This window comes from Ochotona princeps, chromosome 2, assembly GCF_030435755.1.
Source record: "Ochotona princeps isolate mOchPri1 chromosome 2, mOchPri1.hap1, whole genome shotgun sequence".
In the NCBI taxonomy this organism is placed as follows: Eukaryota; Metazoa; Chordata; class Mammalia; order Lagomorpha; family Ochotonidae; genus Ochotona; species Ochotona princeps.
The window spans coordinates 105672411-105692538 of NC_080833.1; the positions used below are offsets into that span (position 1 = coordinate 105672411).

The following is a 20128-nucleotide window of genomic DNA, read 5'->3' on the forward strand; positions in this document are numbered from 1 at the left end:
AAGTTGTATGATTGGGCAGTTTCTGTACCCCTTTGTTGAGTATATGTCAGTGTGAATGCTTGTAAATACACAGGGATTTTCACACTTTCCTCTGGGTGAGGTTTAACTCTAAAGTGTTAGTATAACCTGGAAATATTTTTATCTTATTAAATCTACAGAGCTTGTTCTCAGTGCATAGGCTAAGGATCAATAACAACAAGGGAAACACCCACACGTGACCATGGCCCTTCTCAGAATAGGAAGTGAGGAGAAACCCACGGAGCCCGGCCCCACCAGGAGCCCATCCCTGATTTCCCAGGGGGGTTGCCATGCAACGACGCCAAAAATGCCACCATGGATGCCACGGAGCCAGGACTGTGTCCAGAGTGAGGGACTCCTCCCCTGTGCAGGCTTTTTGTGACGTCCCCTGCACTTCAGACAGAACTCCCGAGCAGGATCATGGCAGAAGGAGCAGGTGTTCTGGGTGCCTGCTGTCCCAGTTCAGAGGTCCCATCATTTTGAGAAGCTTGTGTAGCCCACCCCTAATGTGTAGACCCACAGGGCTGGGAGATGGAGGCCGACAGGTGTTAAGAGAGTGTCTGTTCTGGGCTCCTTGCTCAGACCACCCCCAGATGACTGAGACCAAGAAAGGACTGTGAGACGAGCCCCAGGCATCACCCGTCTGCTCTGAGCTCCTGCCCGTCCCCGCTGCAGTGAGGGAGGACCATGTGCTGCCTCACAGTCAGTACCCCATTTCCTGTACTGATTGATGTAATAAGACCAGGACTGATGGTGTCAGTTGGAATTAAATAGTGTAGAGACTATGTTGCTGCCTTTTCTTTTTTTGTTTCCTTTCTTCCTTTCTTTTTATTTAATTTTAATTCTTTTTATTTTTCTGGCATCTCTAGAATGAAGGAATAGCATTAACATTCTAGATTTTATGGTGCAGTTTGGCTTGTTAATGACAGGAAATTCTGATTGCCTGTCTGTGGCCCGCCTCCACCCCCAACGCCAGCACACACCTGCGTCTGCCTCTGAGCCGCCGTCCCTATGGTGTAGAGACTCCCGGACACTAGGTTCCTGTCCGTCACTTCTAATCTCTGGGCCCTATCCTTTTCTTTGCCACTCCCCTCCCTTACTGCCACGTATTTTCTGTTTGTTCTGACTCAGTTGGTTTCTGAGAATTAATCTAGGTCACACCTTGCATCTCAGATTTCCTAGTGGGCAAAAGCAGCTCTCTCCCCTGGCCTTGACCCAAGGCCGTGTGTAGATGCATGCGCATTGCTGGGAGGGGGCACACCTGATTGATTTTCACAGTGTCCTCAAACTTTCAGATTACCTGCCAGCTTTATGTTCAGTGTTAGTAAGAAAACAAATATCCTTCCCTTTTTATTTAGGATAAAAATGGTGGGTTTTTTTTTTTTTTTTTTTTTTAGGGTAAAAATATTTGATTCTGATGACCAAGTTTGTGTGTGTGTGTCTGTGTGTGCGTGCGCATTTGTATGTATATTATACAGATCTATATTATATTTACAGTTTTTGTACTATCGTTTAAAATAAAGATGTTTAATACAATGTCAGTCTTACCACTTCAAGGTGTCTTTAAATATTTTGTTCATCTTTTGAATTAAACTTCTTTCCTCTGTCACAGATAAACTTCAAGAATGTTTTTTGAGGGCCAGGGTTGTGTCATAGCAGATTAAGTGTTCCCTGTCATGTGGCGTCCCATGAGCATGGGTTCAAGAGCCAGCTACTCTACTTTTGATTCAGCTCCCTGCTTATGTGTCTGGGAAAACAGCAGAGGGTGACCCAAGTACTTATGTCCTTTCACCCGTGGATGGCAGGCAGATCCACAGACAGGAGAGACAGAAAGATCTTCCATCCATTGGTTCACTCGCCAAGTGGCCACACCGGCCAGAGCTGAGATAATTTGAGGCCAGGAGCCAGGAGCTTTTTCCAGGTCTCCCACACAGGCACAGGCTCCCAAGAGTTTGGGCCATCCTCTACTGCTTTCCCTGGCAGCAAGCAGGGAGCTGGAAGGAAAATGGAGCAGCTGGCACAAGAACTGGCATCTATAAGGAATGCCGATGCTTGGAGGTAGAGAATTAGCCAGTTGAGCTATTGCTCACCTTCAATTAAAAATCACTTTTTGGGCCCAGCACATTAGCCTAGTAGCTAAAGTCCTGTCTTGCCTGCACCGGATCCTAAATGGGCACAAGTTCGTGTCCTGGCTGCTCCAATTCCCATCCAGCTCCCTGTTTGTGCTCTGGGAAAGTATTAGAGAGCAGCCCAAAGCCTTGGGACCCTGCACCTACTTGGGAGAGCTGGAAGAAAGCTGGCTCCTGACTTTGGATCAGCTCAATTCCAGCTGTTGCGGCCACTTGGAAAGTGAACCAACAGATGGAGAATCTTTCTCCCTGCCTCTCCTTCTCTCTGTAAATCTGACTTTCCAACTAAAATAATAATAAATTCTTTAAAATTGCTTTTTTAAAAGATTTATTTATCTTTATTGCAAAGTCAGATATACAGAAGAAAGACAGGAAGATCCTCTGTCCAAAGATTTGCTCACGAAGTGACCACAATGGCCAGAGCTTAGCCGATCTGAAGCTAGGAGCCTGGAGCTCTTCCGGGTCTCCCTGGGGAAGGCGGGGGCAGGGTTCCAATGCTTTGGGCCGTCCTCGACTGCTTTCCTAGGCCGCAAGCAGGGAGCTGGATGGGAAGCAGAGCTGCCAGGATTAGAACCAGAGCCTGTATGGGATCCTGGCTTGCCAAAGGTGAAGACTTTAGCCTCTAGCCCACCATGCTGGGCCCCAACAGAAATCACTTTTTAAATTTTTATTTGGAAGGCACAGTCAGAGGGGGAGACAGAGGGAGATTCACTTGCCAAATGGCTTGAATGCCCAGAGACAGGCCAGGCTGAAGCCGGAACTCAGGTCTCCCACATGTGTGGCAAGGGCCCAGGAATTTGGCCATCCTCTGCTCCTCCCCAAGCACATTAGCAGGGAGCTGGATCAAAAACAGAGTGACCAAGCCTCGAAACATCACTTAGCTGCAGCACTGGCACTGCAGATAGCTTAACGCACTGTGTGATATGCTGGACCCTGCAAAGAACTTCAGCTGGCCTCTTCAGTGTACATTGTCCTCCCTACCTAAAAACCACAGATCAGCAGCTGGCGGAAATGATTCCATGCCTTACGTGGGAATAAGTGCCCATAGAGATACAGGGGTTAGCATGTTAGACTGCGGAGGTTTGCCCTGCTGCTCCTAATGAACAAGGCCTTTGCTGTCGTCTCTGTTCCGATTCAGTGCATGCTTTGGGGGAACGCAGTGTTAACAATCTCCATGGATGGCCAGGTCTGAACTGACCAGTCTGGCCAGCCAGGTGGTTGTCTGCACGTATTGTAGAATTAATTCCCTTCAAAGCTGCCCTGTTGGCAGTGAGGACAGGTTTCTGGAAGATGCAGAGAGAAGAATCAGTGCATGACCTTTGTTCAACAACTAGAGCCACCAGGCAGGTGGTCCAGGTCAACACGAGGGTATTTCACAAACCTAATCTAGAGTGGGATTAAATTTTATTTTGCTGCAAATTGTTTTTTTAATCCATGCAGCGTTTCCCACAAACTCTCTGAAGACCCCTCATAAACACAGCCTTTGCTGTGCTGAGGAAAAAGATCAGGAACTGGAAGAGCCTTGGGAAGCAAAAGAACCTGTAGTGTTGAGGAATTACAGTCCTTGGGAGGGGAGCAGTGCTGGGAACTGCAGCAAAGCTGGTTCATCTGCCGCTTGAGACTCACGAACCATATGTGAGTGCCTGAGAAACAGGCCCGGTTCCTCTGCTTCTGACCTAGCTTCCTGCTAATGCAGTTCAGGACGCAGCAAATTGTCCCTAAGTACTTGGATCCCTGTCACCGATGGGAACCCAGACGGAGCTTCTGGCTCCTGACTTCAGTGGGACTCAGCCTTGCTGATGCAGGTTTGTAGGGGTGGATGGAAATCTGTGTGTTTCTCATTTTCTGTTTTCAAAGAAGTTAGCAAATCTTGAAAAAGGAAAATTGTAGTGAAAAGTGAACATTTAACAGTTTACTATTTCAGGGGACCAATAGGATAGCTCAGTTGGAGTTAGATCAGACCAGGCTGCTGTACCCATAGGTATGCGTGAAGGGCAGGGTGGAACAGGCTGTGTCACTGTTACCAGTGCAGCTGGACATGAGAGCCTGGACTGGGGACAGACATGGTAGGGGTCTATAGGGATCCCCATGACCTACGTAGCCAGAGCATGCAGGTGTCAGTCTGGGGTAAAGGGGCCTCCCTGACTGGGCCACTGCACCCACCAGTACGCATGAGAGTCAGGACTGGGGGTGGGCCAGACCAGGCTGCCACACTTGCTGAAATGCATGAAAGTATAGTTGGGATCCAAGGGGTCTCTCTGACTGGCCCATTATACGTGCCAGTGCACATGAGAGCCAGAGCTGGGATGGACTGGATTGAACCACAGGAACTGGGACTTGGTGTCAGCCCGGTTAGAGTTCTGAAGCGGCCTCCCAAGCAGACAGGAACATTTGGGAGATAGGGCAAGCATTGGCTGGGTAGGGCAACCTGGTCAGGAGTGGGCTCCCAGAATCACATGAGTGCCTTAGACTGACAGGATGTCTCATCTCAAGGACATCCCATGGACATGTGGTCCTACTGCAGAGCACATGCTGGAGGACAGGGTCATACCCATTGCTGACTCCAGAGAAAGGATGAAGAACAAACCCAAATGGACATGGGAGATAAGACAACTGGATCCCGTAATCCAGTAGAAGTCCTCAAGTACCTCTTCAACGGGTGGAAAGGAAGCAAGTGGCACTCCAGTTCTGTGAGAACTCAGGCCAGGTTCTATGAGAGCACCTACAGTTCTGTGAGAACTCAGGCCAGGTTCTATGAGAGCACCTACAGTTCTGTGAGAACTCAGGCCAGGTTCTATGAGAGCACCTACAGTTCTGTGAGAACTCAGGCCAGGTTCTATGAGAGCACCTAGGCCTGGGGACACACTGAGGCAGATAAGGAAACCAACAGACCTTGGAACTCACACAGAGAACAAAGCCCCTGTGTGGACAGAAGGACTGTGTCACCTGCTACACAGTGACCACTCAAGTCCCAAGACACTTCTCTGAGGTGACATCAATAGACCATCTCCCTCTGGGCACTAAGAAAGTCTGACAGCAAGGAGCAGCACACCAATCCATGCACCTCACCCAAATCTCTTACCCCACCACCACCTTACCTTCTCTGCCCCTACCAGGAGCCCGTGGAGTCTGCAATCCTCATCCCTTCACCTTTATAATTAACATTAAAAAATAAATAGGGACGAGCACAGACGCATAATAGGTTAATCCTCAGCCTGAGGTGCTGACATCTCATATGGATGCTGGTTTGAATCTTGGCTGCTCTACTTTTGATTCCTGGTGATGGTTACAAAAGCAGTGGAAAATGGTCCAAGTCCTTGGGCCCCTGGACCCACATGGAAGACCCAAAATAGGCACCTGGGCTCCTGGCTTTGGATCAGCTCAGCTTATTTACTGTTGGGATGCTCTCCAGTGTACCTGGTAAAAGTGGTGAGCTTTGTAGCTTCAGACTTTGTATTTTATGTTCTTGAACCTCACTCTCATAAATGTAACATTAAATTCTTAGGAGTCAACAGTTCTGAAGGGTCAGCTCATCTCCAAGCCTGAGGTTGGGGTGATGGCATCAAGAAAACATGAATCTGCGAAACAGGGATAGCGCAGGCCCCTGTGTGTCAGCCCTCACAGGATCCCAGATGCTGAGCAGCTTCTCTAGCACTGTGTACTCAGGTCCCCAGGGCCTCGCACACGCTGATGGACTCAGCCTGCTGGGCCCTGCTTTCCCGATCACCTCCCAGGAGGCCTCTGGGAAATCAGCTGAGAAATCCCTGCGGATGAGGAGACCACACTCTGGTTTTTCTCAAGATAAAGTCTGAGCTCATGTTCTGATTAACAAACGGCTCTTAGCAGATTCCTCAAACGAGGTCATGTTTAGGCTTCTGTTTTCAGCGGTCATTTCTTCAAATTCCTCCCCTTGATTTATGAGTCATTGCTGTCTGTCAGAAAGAAATATTTGGTGAATATAAATGAACTGCATAGTGGTCTATTTTATTTTGGGGGCTAAGAACCATTTCCCACACAGCACTTACTTTAAACCTATCCCTTTTTTATGACACTTGACACATCTGTGGGGACCCACGTTCTTCCCATCCCTTACGTGGAGCATTGAGGAGAGGGTAGTTGAAGTGCCCAGGTCACCTCCCCAAGAACTATTGCTGACATGACCACATGGTTGCTTCCACCAGCTGGCACTGGGAGCCCAGCTTTACCACTCATGCCTTAGATGTCACCATTCTCATAGACAAAAAAGATCTTCCATCCACTGGTTCACCCTCACTAATGGCAACAACAGCCAGAGCTGAGCCAATCTGGAGCCAGGAGCCTCCTCTGGGTCTCCCACGTGGGTGCAGGGTCCCAAGGCTTTGGGTCATTTGAACCATGCTCTACTGCTTTCCCAGGGCACAAGCAGGGAGCTGGATGGGAAGCGGGGCTGCCGGGATTAGAACCGGCGCCCAATGGCATCCCAGTGCTTGCAGGGGATTAGATTAGCCAATTGAGCCATCACACTGCACCCTCTGCCTTTCAAATACACTTATAACCAACATCCTTTAAAACTAACTACAAGCAAGACTTGAACGTGTAAGTTGCTGCTGCCAACCAAGAGTCACAGGTTACATTTCCATGGTATTTACTTCTGTACAGCTGAAAACAAGGGATTGCGTGTGACCAGCCACCTTCAGCGCAGTGAGTGCATTTGGGAGACCTGTCTCTCGGAAGGCTGCAAGTGTGCAGCCTTGAATATTTTCTTTGGCCTCACTTCCATGTGCTGTTGTAAGAGGATTATTGTCAGCTGTCCAGAAGAATCCTCCACTGCTGCTTTTGCTCTTTTCTGCCATCTAGAAAACCAGCAATGGCTTTTTGTTAAAATTACAAGGATACAACGGGACGTGGGTTTGCCTGGTAAAGCAGAGGGCAAAGTTAGGAAGGGGCTAAGAGTTTGGAGGAGTAACTCTAACAAGGCACTCCCTTCTAAAACTCAGGCACAGGCTTAGGGCCGAGCTCTGCCTTGCCACGAGCAAGGGCTGAGCTGGACGCCACCTCGGGGTGCTTTGCCACACTGTGTGCAGCAGTGACCCCGTGGAAGATACGTCAGAGAGCTCAACCGGCAAACTGAAAAGTCTTCGCAGCGAAAAGGTCTGTCTGGCCTGCAGGCGGCGCCAGGCTTAGGGCTGGAGCCGGGCCACACTCCGGCCACGCGCCCATCTCAATTCCGTATTTGCAAATCCACAAAAGCCGCCCGCGCCCGCCCGCGCCAGGCCTCAAGTGTCCTTAGCGGCAGCGCGGTGGGCGTTGCAAGCGGGGCTGTTCGTGCCTCCTATTGGCTGCGGGAGGTCACAGACAGACGTCTATCACAAGCCCCTGGAAATGAGCGTGGCGACAGCCGTACGCCGCCACCTGATCCCCGGGCGCGGCGCAGGGCTCGAGGGCGGCCGGCAGGACCACGCATGCGTGCGAGGACGCGCGCCGGCCCCCGGGGCTCCCGGCCGCGCAGAGCTGCTGGGGGAGCCGCGTCCCCGGGCAGATTTCCACACCCGCCCGCAGCCTACCGCTCACGTGACCCAAACTTTAGCCACACTGTGTTTAGCCTTCCTGAGGTGACACTTCCATCCCCTTACGCCGCAGCTGCTCCAGCAATTCCCTCCCGCGGCCTTTACGCAGTTCCTCTTAACCTCAATCCAGAAACGGGCCCCGACCCCACCCCGGGGTCCCCTGAGCCATTGCTTCCCTTGCCTCCTTCAGGAAACTCTGCTCTGATTAAGCCCGGAGGGACGGCAACCGTTCCCCAGGTCTCGGGAGAGAGCCCCGGGCAGAGGTGCGGGGCCAAGGCCCCAGGGCCAGGGCCGACCTCGCCCCCGCCCGCCCCCTCGCCCCCGCCCGCCCCCTCGCCCCACTCCCTGCGCGGGCGCGCCCAGGAAGCCAGGCAGCGGGCGGCTCGGGGACACAGCTGTATTGGGAAGCAGAGGCTCCTACACAGTAGGAGGAGGCACGTCCCAGTCCCAGGAGGCCCGAGAACTCTGTACACAACGCGCGCGTGGCCGTGGCCCCAGCCGTGGCCGTCCGTCCGTGCGTCTGTCCGCCCGCCCGCCATGCGGCCCGCCCGGGGCCCGGTCTATGTAGGAAGCCCGAAGGCGAGTTAAGGCAGCTTGGCTGGAAGGGAGGTGGAAGGAGTGGGAGTCAGCCAGTGCACCCCCAAAATGCTGTGGCTCACTGAGGGGACAAGCTTCTCGCCTCCCACTCCTCCCTCGAGGACAGGGGGGTGGGGTAAAATTCAGTCAATAAATAACCCCGCGGTGACCAGGGACCCCAGGAGACTCTCAGAGTCCAGGAAAAGCTGGGGGTGGGGAGACAGGAGGAAGAGGGCATCTGTCCTGGGAGAAGCGTCCATGGGCCTCAGTGTGCCACTTGAGGCCGTCGGAGCAGTTCCCTTTAAAAGTTAAAATGGCTGCCGTTAGGGACGGCCTGGTGAGAGGGCCCGACGAGAGCCGGCTTCGGCGACAACGGGGATTTGTCCATGTCCACTCTCTTCGGGGCGCGGCCTCGGTAGCCCTCGGGCCGGCCCAGGTACAGGAGGTGCCTGCCAGGACCCCCTGAGTACCTGGAGGTGCCCCCGGAGGGCACCCGCGTGAGCAGGGCAGGGGGCGTGCGGTGGCTGGAGAAGGGCAACCTGCGGCCACCCCCGACCCCGAGGCGCGGGGCGGGGGCCGAGAGCGCGGGGCGGGCTGCGGGGGCCGTGCCCTTGCCCTCCGGGGGGATGTCCAGCCTCAGGGGTGGGCTGCATTCCCGGGCTAGGGGGCTGGGGTCTGCAAAGAGCGCGGGGGTGGCGGCCACAGGCTCGGGCGGGAGCGGCCGCGAGGTAAACGGGGCCGGTGGCTCGGCCTCCTTGCGGGGCGCCTGCTGGCCGTGCAGGTAGCGCAGCAGTTCCTCCAGGGTGGTGACCTCCACCGCCTGCCCGGGACAGCCTGGCGGCGGCGGCCTCACCAGCACGCGCGGCGCGGGCGCCCCCGCCGCGTTCCCGCCCCGCGCACGACCCGGGCCCTCCTTGGCGTTGTTGCCATTCTGGTTCCACTCCCAGGGCCCCCCGGCGACGCGGTGGTGCTTGGCGGGCAGCTCGGGCGTGGACTCCGGGGTGGGCAGGCAGGCCAGCTCGGGCGGGGGCAGGGGCACAGCCTCGGGAGGCGGCAGGAAGGTGCTGTAGAGCTGTGGCGTCTGTGCGACGGCTCCGTCCTTGCCCGGCGGCGGGGGCTCCGGGCCGCAGCCACCGCCGCCATGCAGCCGGGCCAGACTGCGAAGGGAGAGCGGGCGCGGAAGACCGGGAGTCTCGATGTCCTTGCTTCGACGTCGTCGGTGGGCGCGGCGACATGCACAGGAGACCAGGAGGCCCGAGACTGAGGCGCCCAGGGCGAAGGCTGCGGCCACGCTGGCCAGAAGGAGTGGGATGGGGACGGAGCGAGCGGCCGAGGCTGGGGGGAGGTCCCGGCGCACGCCTGCCGACCGAGAGGGAGGAGGGCGGGCCTCAGCCGGGGCTAGCAGGTGCCCGCGAGGGCGGTGGCGCTGAGGGCGAGGGCGCAGCATTTGCTGCTGCTGTTGTTTGCACTCCACGCAGCCCGGGGCCCTTGGTTAGAATTCACCTCCCCGGACCCCATCAACACACGCAGCCCACTGCACCACCCCACACGGGACCGGGAGGCCCCATCCCAGTTCTGGCCCCAGGAAGCCATGCCAGAGCCATGACCACACTTGCCCTCGTGCACAAGGAGGTGGGTGAGGCTGGGAGGCCCAGCTCTGGGGAGGGGAGAGGAGAGAAAGCGTGGAGCTGAGGGCGCCCCAGGAGTCCACAGCCCCACACTTCGCTCCTGTCCCTCCCCTGAAGCCCCCTTACCCTGAGTGTGAGCTCCAAGAGTGGAAGACTGGGGCCGGGGGTGGGCATCACTGGGGGGACTGGGGGTCTCAGGGGCAGGGCCAGGACCCAGAAGCACTGGTGACAGAGACCAGGCCAGAGCCAGTGAGGCCCCTGCTCCCACGCCCAGCCCCACCCTCCCGCACCAGGCTCGACATGCAGGACAGTCTTTGGTTTGTTGATGCAAAACTATTTATTCAGGCTCTCCTGTGTGTGCTGAGCCCTGGGCTGGGGATCTGACCCTTCTCTGAGACTCTGGAGGTGGGGGGCCGGGGGCGGAACCAACGCAAGGGCAGGTGTGGCTGGGACAAAGCCAACTCACCGTAAGCTGAGTTCCCGGGGCCAGACTGGCTTCCTGTGGCTCCGTCTGCGGTGAAGAAGGAGGGTGAAGTCCGGGGTGAGGGGGCACAGCCCAGCCTTCCAGAGAAGGGGTGGCAGGGATAGATAGGGACAGGACAAGAGCCTGGGATGGACGAGTGTGGTACACCCGCCGTTTACCTTGGCAGTCCCCGTGTTCTGTGGAGTCCTGGCTCCCGACCCAGTCCACATCCATCCTGGGAGGAAAGGCAGGTGGATCAGGGCGGCCCTCCCCCTGCTCCCCATTCCCCCGCTGGGCCCTCACCTCAGCTTTCTGTCTCGGGAGAATGGGTGACTTTGTTCTCAAGTGCACCCAGGGCCCCCCTCACTTACCCACCACCTCGGATGTCCACACAGCCCCTGGAGCTATGCCAGCCACAGTATGGGTCCTGAGAAGCCAGGCAACTCCTAAAGATGATAAAAGCCAGGCTAAAACCCTCTCCACAGGGGTGACAGCCCATCCTGCTGCTTCTCCCACCCTGGCCTGCAGGAGGCTCCCAACCCTGCCCCTGCAACACCCCCATCTCCTCCAGCCCCTGCCCACTGCCCCACAGTCTCCTTCTGTCCCTGCTCTGCTCCTGTGTCCGCTCCTGCCACAGGGCCACGCTTCAGGCCCTTCTCACCTGCGGCAGGCCCCGTGCCGGGCGCACTGGCTGAGCGGGAGGTGAACGATACAGCCAGCAAAGGCCACAAAGAGCCGGTGGCTCTCAGTGTCCAGCTCCAACCCGATAATCCGCCGTGCTGTCTGCACTGCCCGCTTCCCACTGCACCTAGGGTGAAGCCAGAGGGAATCAAACATGGAGTGGCCCAAGCTGCCTTTCCCCTGGGTGCATGAAAGGAGGGAAACCAGCCGAGGGCACCACCAGCCGGGCTCAGTGTGTGTAGCCATGCTGTCCAGTCTTCTCCCCAAGTCCCTTCCTCCACCCCCACCTCGCAGCTCCAGCCCACTGGCCATCCCCACCTGTCACCCTGCATCCCACCCCTGCTTGGCAAGGGGGCCTACCCTCCAGAGGCCTCACCGGGAGGGGCTGTAGGCGTCAATCTCTTCCAGGAAGACAGGCTCAGGTCTCCCGGATGGGCCCCCCGGGGGCAGCACCTTCAGCACTGTCCCGTCATGGGAGCCGAGGAACAGGACAGTGGTGTTACTGTGGGGACCAGCCATGCCATCCACAGCTACCTGGGTCAGTAGGGCCCTGAAGGGACAGGCCTGAGGTCAGGGCAAGCTGCCTAGTGGGAGCCACAGCCCACACCCTTCGCAGGAACTCTAAAACTCCCACCCTTCAGCTTTTCCCTCCCCTCGGCCACCTGCTCTTGCTGGGTCCAGAAAAGAGGGTAACCAGGGGGCAAGAGGTCAGTGCTGCTGAGTCCCCTACCTGCTGGTGAGGGTGAGGAGTGGCTGATGGGTGGCAGGTGGCACAGCAGGGTCCAGAAGTGGGTGAGCCTTGATGAAGATCAGGACATCATCAGGGAAGTCTCGAGAAGAGGAGAACAAGGCAGCTCCACCCACACCTGCACAGGAGCCAGGCCTGGAGGGGCACACGGTGAGGGGCCTCCTTAGCACACTCATGCCACTGCTCCCCCTTCCTGCTTCAGCTCTTCCATCCCACCACAGACCCACAGCAACCCCTCCCCAGGCCTCAGGCACCTTAATCCCTCCTCACAGTCCCATCTTGGAAGCAGACACGGCTTGCCTCCACATCTCCTTCCCCCTCACCCTCTGCCCTGCCAACAGCAAAAGCCAGCCCCACCCTGGATACCTGGGTGAGGGCACCCTGTCCTCAGACACAGGGGTCCAGGCCCCATCCAGACTCCTCTGCTCCTTGAACTTGCCCTCAAACCCACGCTCAATATCATCCAGGTAGAAGGCACAGACTGCAGAGCCAGGGATGCTGGAGGAGTCAGAAAAAAAGATTCAGGATGGGCCCGGCGGCGTGGCCTAGCGGCCTAAGTCCTTGCCTTGAACGTGCCAGGATCCCATATGGTCGCCGGTTCTAATCCCGGCAGCTCCACTTCCCATCCAGCTCCCTGCCTGTGGCCTGGGAAAGCAGTCGAGGACGGCCCAAAGCCTTGGGACCCTGCACCCGCGTGGGAGACCTGGAAGAAGTTCCAGGTTCCCGGCATCAGATCGGCTCGTACCGGCCCGTTGAGGCTCACTTGGGGATTGAATCTTCACACGGAAGATCTTCCTCTCTGTCTCTCCTCCTCTCTGTATATCTGACTTTGTAATAAAATAAATAAATCTTTTAAAAAAAAAAAGATTCAGGATGGTTGTTGAGAGGGAGCAGGGCTTCCTCCAGGTACCAAGTAGTAGCTTCCAGCTAGTGGGGCAGCCATGAGAGGCAACACTCCAAGCAGAACAGGTAGGCAGGACAGGGAGGCGTCCTTCCTGGGAGCGTTCCTCACCACCCAGGCTGCATGGATAGGTTTTGCCAGGGGAGTTGGGATGCTGGTGAGGCAGGCACAGATTGCATCCCCATTGCCAGCCTGGTGCCCACCTGTTGGTCTGGGTGGTGAAGACCCCAAACAGCGCTGTGCGGCCATGCAGGTTCACAGGCCCAGTCAAGGCCTGCAGGACATCAAAGTAGAAGGTAGAGTCCCCAGGGACCGAGCAGTTGAGCCGCAGCTTCAGGAAGGATGTCCAGTGGCGGTCCAAGGCTCGCGGGGAGCCGCCCATGTCACGTTTACAAACGCGAGCAACTCTGGAGAATTGCACCTACGGGAAGGGAGGGGCGATGGAGCAGGCTGAGTGAGAGGAATGCTGTGCTTAAGAGCACCCAGAGACCCATGCTGGGGTCACAGCAATTGTGGTGCTGGGTAAGAATGGGGGCATGGCCGGGTGTGGGAGCAGAGCACAGGGCATCCTGTGTTGTGCACGTTAGGGTCAAGAGGGTCTCCTCTGACTCAGAAGGGATCCTTCTGGTCCAACAGAAACCCCAAGCTCCTTACCCTTCCCAGCCGGGCATCTTCCACGGAGACCTCTCGGAAGAAGAAATAGACGTGGTCTCCGTGCTCCAAAGCATGGACGAAATGCGGCTCTGCAGTGGGGAGCAGGAGGAGAGCCTGCTCCGGAACGCAGGCCCTTGCACCCACACACACAGGCCCACCCAGCCCACCAACCTTACATAGCATCTGCCTGCTCCAGTCACCCACTCCCCACCCTCTCCCTCCCCCAGACCCGCCCTGACCTCGGAGCCACTTGGAGTCGTACTTGGCAGAGCGGAGTGGGGGCTGAGAACCTAGGCTTCTGTAAACCACAGCATCACTGGCCTGGAAATCTGCCGCTGTGGCTGAGTATAGACTGCCCTCTGCAGGAAGGGGCAGAGGAGAGCTCAGGGGTCCATACCCAGCCCCTCCCGCCACATTCCTCCCTAGCCCTGGACAGTGCCTCCACCCTCCACTTAGAGGCTTGGGGGAAAAGACCAAGTTGGAAGAGAAATCACAGGGTGGAGAGACACTCCCTCCAGTCATGCACCTGCTTCTCACATGCCCAAATACACACCTGCAAAGATGGCCACGTTGGACTGGGTGGCATCAAATGGGCACCGAGCCTGCCCACTCAGCTCCTCGCCCTCCTGCTGCAGCGAAGTTATCTGGTGGCAGAGCGAGCAAGTTCCTAGAACCTTTGGGGTCTTGGAGCCTGGTTCCACAGCCTGCTTCCTCACAGGCCCAGGCCTCCTCCCAGTCCTCTGGACTCCCTGCAGCCTGGGCCCTCTGCCCCCAGCTCCTAGTCTTTTCCCATCACATTACATTGACAGCACATCATGTATTCCCCCCTATACCTCCCATCCCAACCCTGCCCTCTCCTTTGTACCCCATACCCCATAGCTGCGGCACACGGGGCTGAATGAGTTTGTTCCACAGGCAAGGAGTGTCTGGGAGTCCCAAGGAACAAGGACACGGATATAGTTGTAACATTCGTCCTAAAGAGCCCAGAATTCTCGGTCAGTGACAGGGTGGAGGGGGTGGTGTCATCACAGTTACAGCACTGGAGGGAGGGGATAAAGACCAAACAAGCTGTGTGCCAGCCCCCCAGCCTTCGGAGCATCCTGATTGTTTTTGGTGAATAGTGCAAAAAAAAAACGGGAAAAAAAATGCATGACTTTTCTTTCCTTCCCATGTTCCTCTATGGCCTGAACTGGACAAAGTGGGTAGGCTACTGGGCATGGCAGTGGACTGTTGGAACAGAAACTGTAAGCTGCCCAGTGCCCCATCTCCATGCCCCCCACAAACCTCAGTCCCCACCTCACCGTCAGCTTTCCCCGCAAGGCACAGTTCTCCACATCCTGACTCCGCCATGTTAGATACTGAAGAGAGAAGCCGCAGAGGGAGGGTGGTGGGTGACCTGGCCCGGCCTCACCCGTGGTTCCCTCTTCCCAACTGCGTGGCCTCCATTAGACTTGTCCCAGGCTCATCTCCATAACCCACCCTGTCCCACACAGCCCCTCACCTTGTTGGGCACCAGGCCCTCCCTTTCTTCTTGGGCTTGAAGGTCGAAGGAGAAGACGTGATCCCTGAACAGTAAGTGAGGAGGGATAAGAGTCAAACCAAGATGTGCCCTCACCCTGGGCCCCGCAGCCCCCGCCTCACCCCTGGTCACCTGCTCAGGGACAAAGAGGACAGCCCCCACTGCCCCCTACCCTCCCCCTTACCCCATGCCTTGGCATGTGTGCCCTGAGTCCAAGCGTGTCTATGTCCCATGGCTTGTGCACCTGCACGTGTCCCCTGCAAGATGCGGCAATGGCCACGCAGGTCCCTTGTCTCCCCAGGAGCATGCAAGTCCGCCCCACAAGTGTGCCTCGGCTAGTTTACCGGGCAGCCACCAGCAAAGTCCGGTTTAAAGTGAGGAATCGCTGAAAGTCCAGCCCAAGTTCTGCAGCCACAGCATCTTCCTCCAGGCCCCGGAACCAGGATGACGGGGAAGAACCTGGAGGATTTGGAGAGGCAGGGTGTGAGGGCCAGCCAGGGCACCACACATTCCCTGTCCCAGTCACATAAAACTCAGCCTTGGATAACACAGACATGTGAGAAGAGAGGTACACCAAAACTATTAAAAATACTAAAAGGGGCCCGGCATGGTGGCCCAGCCTAGCAGCTAAAGTCCTCGCCTTGAACGCCCCAGGATCCCATATGGGCGCCGGTTCTAATCCCAGAGGCTCCACTTCCCATCCAGCTCCCTGCTTGTGGCCTGGGAAAGCAGTCGAGGACGGCCCAAAGCTTTGGGACCCTGCACCCGTATAGGAGACCCAGAGGAGCTCCTGGCTTCGGATCAGCGCAGCACCATCCGTTGCGCTCACTTCGGGAGTCAATCATAGGATGGACGATCTTCCTCTCTGTCTCTCCTTCTCTAGGTATATCTGACTTTGCAATAAAAATAAAATAAGTTAAAAAAAAAATAAATTAAAAATCATAGCGACTGACGCTTTGTTACAGTAAGTTAAACCTCTGCCTGCAGTGCCAGCATCCCATGTGGGCATGGTTTGTGTCCTGGTCGCTCCACTTCCAATCTAGCTCCTTGCTTATGACCTGGGATTGCAACAAAGGATGGCTCAAGTCCTTGGGATCCTGCTGCACCTGCATGGGAGACCCATAAGAAGCTCCTGGCTCCTGGTTAGAATCAACTCAGCTCTAGCCATTGCAGCCATTTGGGGAGTTAACCAGTGGATGGAAGATCTCTCTCCCTGTCTCTCCTTTCTCTGTAATTCCGCATTTCAAATAAAAATATACAACATAAAAAAAAATACTATAAGCAACACTGAATATTTAATATCAGAAAAATGTGTTAGCACTTTACCATTAACTTTTTTAGAATGTTTATTTATTATTATTTATTTGCAAGGCAAAGTGACAGATCTTTCATTATTGATTCAATTCTCCCAAATGCCTACAACTGCCAGAGCTGGGGTAGTTCAAGGCCAGAGGCCAGAAACTCCGTCCGAGTCTCCCACATAGCTGGAAAGAGGCATCATCTGCTCCGTCCCAGGCACACTGGCAGGAAGCTGGATCAGAAGCAGAGGCAGGACTTACACCAGGCACTATGAGGTCGGATAAGCTGCAGCTAACCCACCATGCCACAGCATCTGTCCTGAGAGGCACCATCACAAGTACTACCTTAACCTAATAAAGGAGAAGTTGTTTAATACAACTTTGAATGAGCTCATTTCTCCTGGAAGCAGTTAGTACCAGCAATCAGGGTCAGGGTTGTCTGGTTTCAGAGCTGAGCTAGTCCCTTCTCAGAACTGCCTTGGAGCCAGCAGTTGCCACTTACATACCTCTATACACTGACCCAGCTGGAGCATTCACTCCATTTCCCTCCACACCCTCCCTCGATCCCTTTCCAAGCCACCTGGGCCCTCCCAAGTATCTGGCTCCTTTGACCAACTCCTGCACACATCCTGCCTGAAGGCAGACACCATAGTTATGGGGTGTCGGAGGCCCCCAGCTCAGGTACAGCTGCTGGAGTGTCCATAAGACACTCAGAACTGCATCTGTCACACCAAGTGTGGGCTATCCTCATCTGTCTTGCGACTCTCAGTAAACCAACTGCACTTCCTCCATTGTTCCTGTCCTGCCAACACTTGCAGATAAAGGCTTTTCTGTCATGGTGGGACCTCAGCCCACCAGTGGAACAGGTGGGTGGGAGGGAGGGAGGGATGCAAGGCAAGAGGAAGGGAGGTCAGGGGTGCTGGGAAACATGAGATAGCCCCAGCTTCCCTTTTGTAGCTAAGAGTCACAGCAAACAAATGCAAAGGCTTGACCTGGTGCCAGGCTCCTTAGCACTGCCACACACTCCTTCACATCACCTTTAAATGCTGCCCCCAGGGAGACCACCACTATTGCCTTGATTTTGGACCACCTTTACACAGTGAGGTAGCACTCTGCAAGGATCCAGATCTGCCGTCTGGTGGACAGTCCAAGTTCTCATTGACCACACAACACTATCCTTAAAATGAAGAACTCACCACGCAGTGGGGGTGGAGGAAGGGGGGCGCCTCTCAGTATGGCTTGCTCACCTCGAAGGTCAGAGGTCAACAAAGGGAGTGGATCCTGAGGGAAGATGGCCTGGGCCTGGGGAGGTGCCAGCAGCAGCAGCAGCAGCAGCAGCAAGGGCGTGAGGTGGGAAGCACGGGGCATCCTGTGTGGGGCAGCTCAGGCCCCAGGGGGTACCCCCTCACCCATATGCTGGCGCTGAAAGGTGAGACAGAGAAGAATCTGTCTGAAAGGGGTGCAGGAAGGTCCCCTCCTGGGCTATCCCCAGAAGACCCTGGCAGGTCAGAGAAAGTGCTCCCTCTCGGGCGCTGCCCCAGGCCCCAGTCGGCTGTCGCTGTCACTCAGGGCCCTCCCCTCTCCAACCAGCGCAAACTGGCTGCTGTGGGGCTGCTGTGGGGCGTGCCTGCGCTGACCCCAGGTGAGGACAGCCCCTCCCAGCCACCCCTCCCTGCCTTCCTCCTCTCTCCCGCCTGGGTCGGCTGGGTCTGGGGCAGGCAGCCGGTATAGGTGACACCTCCCGGCCCCCCTGCCTTGTGCTTCCCCCTTCTCAGCTATAATTAGACACGCACGCCTTAAAATTAGAAATAGTGACTCCTTGGCACTGGGAGGAGGAGGAAGGCAGCCCCTCAAGGCACCCTGGGAGCCATGCATTGCTGCGCCCAGGCGCAGGCAGCTACAACGCAGCCAGGGTCCTCTCTGAGGCTGGGTCCTCTCTCTGCAAGGAGAGAGGGGGAGCGGCAGGGGGTGCAGCCTGGGGGTCACTGTGCTGACCTAGGCTCAGGCTTCAGGGGGCCCTTCCCACTGCTAGGGAAGAAGCTGGGGAGGGAGGAGCAGAGGGCCAGTCTTAGCCAAAAACGAATCTGCATCAAAGCCAGATCAGAAGCTAAATTTAGCTCGGGCTGCAGCTGTCTCCTCGACCACTGTGCCCCCTCCCAGCCTCTAGAGCCCCTGCTCCATCACTGGCTCCTAAGAACCAATGCATGTACTTAGTGGGGGGAGGGGGCAGGGAGGAGTAGGAAGGGCAGCCAACCCACCAGCCCAGCCCCGGGTATAAAAGGGTCTGGTAAGGGGAAATGGCCGAATCTGTCCCTCTTTCCCTTTCTTCCTTCCCTCATCGGGGCTGCCTCTAAAATTAAAGCATAAATAATTCAATGACAGCCAAACAGAGCCCAAAGTCCGGGAAACGATGGATATGGTGGAAGCAGTGATGAGACAGGTCTGCTTGCTACCCATCAGCCTCCCCTCCAGCCCGCCGACCCTGGCGGGTGACCCATGCAGAAGGGCATACCAGTGGCCTGCCTCCCCTGGAGTTGAAGCTGTGGGGGAGTTGTGGGGCAGGGGCTGAGCAGGCTCCGAAAATAGGGTCAAGAAGGGAAAGATTGCTTTCTTGTGCGAACAAATCTCAGTAGCTGCCCCCCCCCGCCCTGTCCCACTAGGAACCCTGAAGGAGAAGGCAGGCCCAGCCCTCTCCTGTCTCCCCAGTAACTTCTGTCTTATAGAGACAGGACCCAAGTGTCCCCCACCCCCAATCCAGCGTCACCGGTGGGGTGGCTGACGTCAGGTGGGGTCCCCAGAGAGTGGGAGGAGGGGAAGGGTTAGAACACCTAATGATGACCCCCTCCCCTGGGGCCCAGCTGTCAGCCTGCTAACGACCCTCTGCTTGGAAAGCGAGAGCCTTCCTCCCTTCCCCACCTTCCCCAGCCTGTGTCTCCGGAAGCTGGTACTCCCAGGGGAAGAGAGAGAGACACAGCTTCTTTCCTATCCTTCCTTGCTCCTTACCACATCCCCCCAGCCCCACTCCCCGCCACAAGTTGCCCTGGGCAACTGATGTCTTCACCCTGGAAACAACTTTGCTTCCTGGTGAGTGGGGAGAACAGCCAGACCCTCCACCTGCTCTCTGGCCCCACTGGCTCCCCCCCCACCCCACCCTCTGCTTACCTGGGGCAGTGACACCTGTGGAGGCTGAAGGGGAAGAGGAGACCTCTGACCTGATGAAAGAAGGGACAAAAGGAGGGATGTGTCTAAGTCACCTGTCACCATGTAACCTTCACAGTAGATGGGGGCGGCGGTGCAGAGGGGATGCGGTGATGGTACTTTGGTTACAGAGGGGCTTGTACCTCCACGCTCAAAGATGTGAGGGCAGAGGAGACAGTCCCAAGTCAGAAACTCTCAGAACTGTAGGGTCAGCCTGGGGAAAAGGGACACTGAGGGAATCTGCTGGAGGCTTGAGAACCACTCCCATGTTAAAGCCCTCAGACTCCAACAGCCTTCTGAGCAAAAGCGCCCTAGCCAGGGACAATGGAGTCTAATTTGCATCTCATTTACATGCCTTTCATTTCCAGGCAAAATGTTCTGATATCAAGCACCCCCCCCTCCAGCCCCTTCCTTCTTCCAGGAGTGAGCAGGTCTTACCCCTCAGCCCCCAATTTCTCTGCCCCTAGGGACCCACACCCCTTTTCACTTGGGGCTGGATCCATCCAGCTTCTAAAAGCACTTTGTGTTGCTCCCTTAGACTCAACTCTGACACACCTTTCAGAGGAGTTCCCTCAATTGCTTGGGGGAGCAGCATCTGGGTACCTCCCGGCCTACCCCAGGCCTGGGGACAGGCTCCCAGGGTCCTGGAGTCACCCCAGCCGCAGGCCCGCTCCCTCTGAAGCAAATGAGAGATAACTGGCCCACTTTCTCCCCCTTCCAGATCCTCCCTTGCTGGGAAGAGGAAACAGCCTTCCTCACTCCTTCTGGC

At 56.2% G+C, this 20128-nt stretch overlaps 1 protein-coding gene across 1 annotated transcript; it reads right to left on the bottom strand.

Annotated features, from left to right (window-relative positions):
- Positions 1-8076: 8076 nt before the first annotated feature.
- SEMA6C (semaphorin 6C) lies at positions 8077-19727 on the bottom strand. The gene is made up of 19 exons (XM_004588876.2): positions 19324-19727; positions 17409-17583; positions 15208-15322; positions 14846-14909; positions 14646-14702; positions 14217-14318; positions 13898-13988; positions 13584-13703; positions 13345-13433; positions 12894-13111; positions 12156-12287; positions 11772-11924; positions 11418-11591; positions 11022-11168; positions 10732-10806; positions 10540-10595; positions 10364-10408; positions 10024-10119; positions 8077-9628 (listed from the first exon to the last, which is right to left on the bottom strand). The coding sequence occupies exons 2-19, from the start codon at positions 17527-17529 to the stop codon at positions 8571-8573; spliced, it is 2913 nt and encodes a 970-aa protein (XP_004588933.2). The 5' UTR covers positions 17530-17583; positions 19324-19727; the 3' UTR covers positions 8077-8570.
- Between the last annotated feature and the right edge of the window lie 401 nt (positions 19728-20128).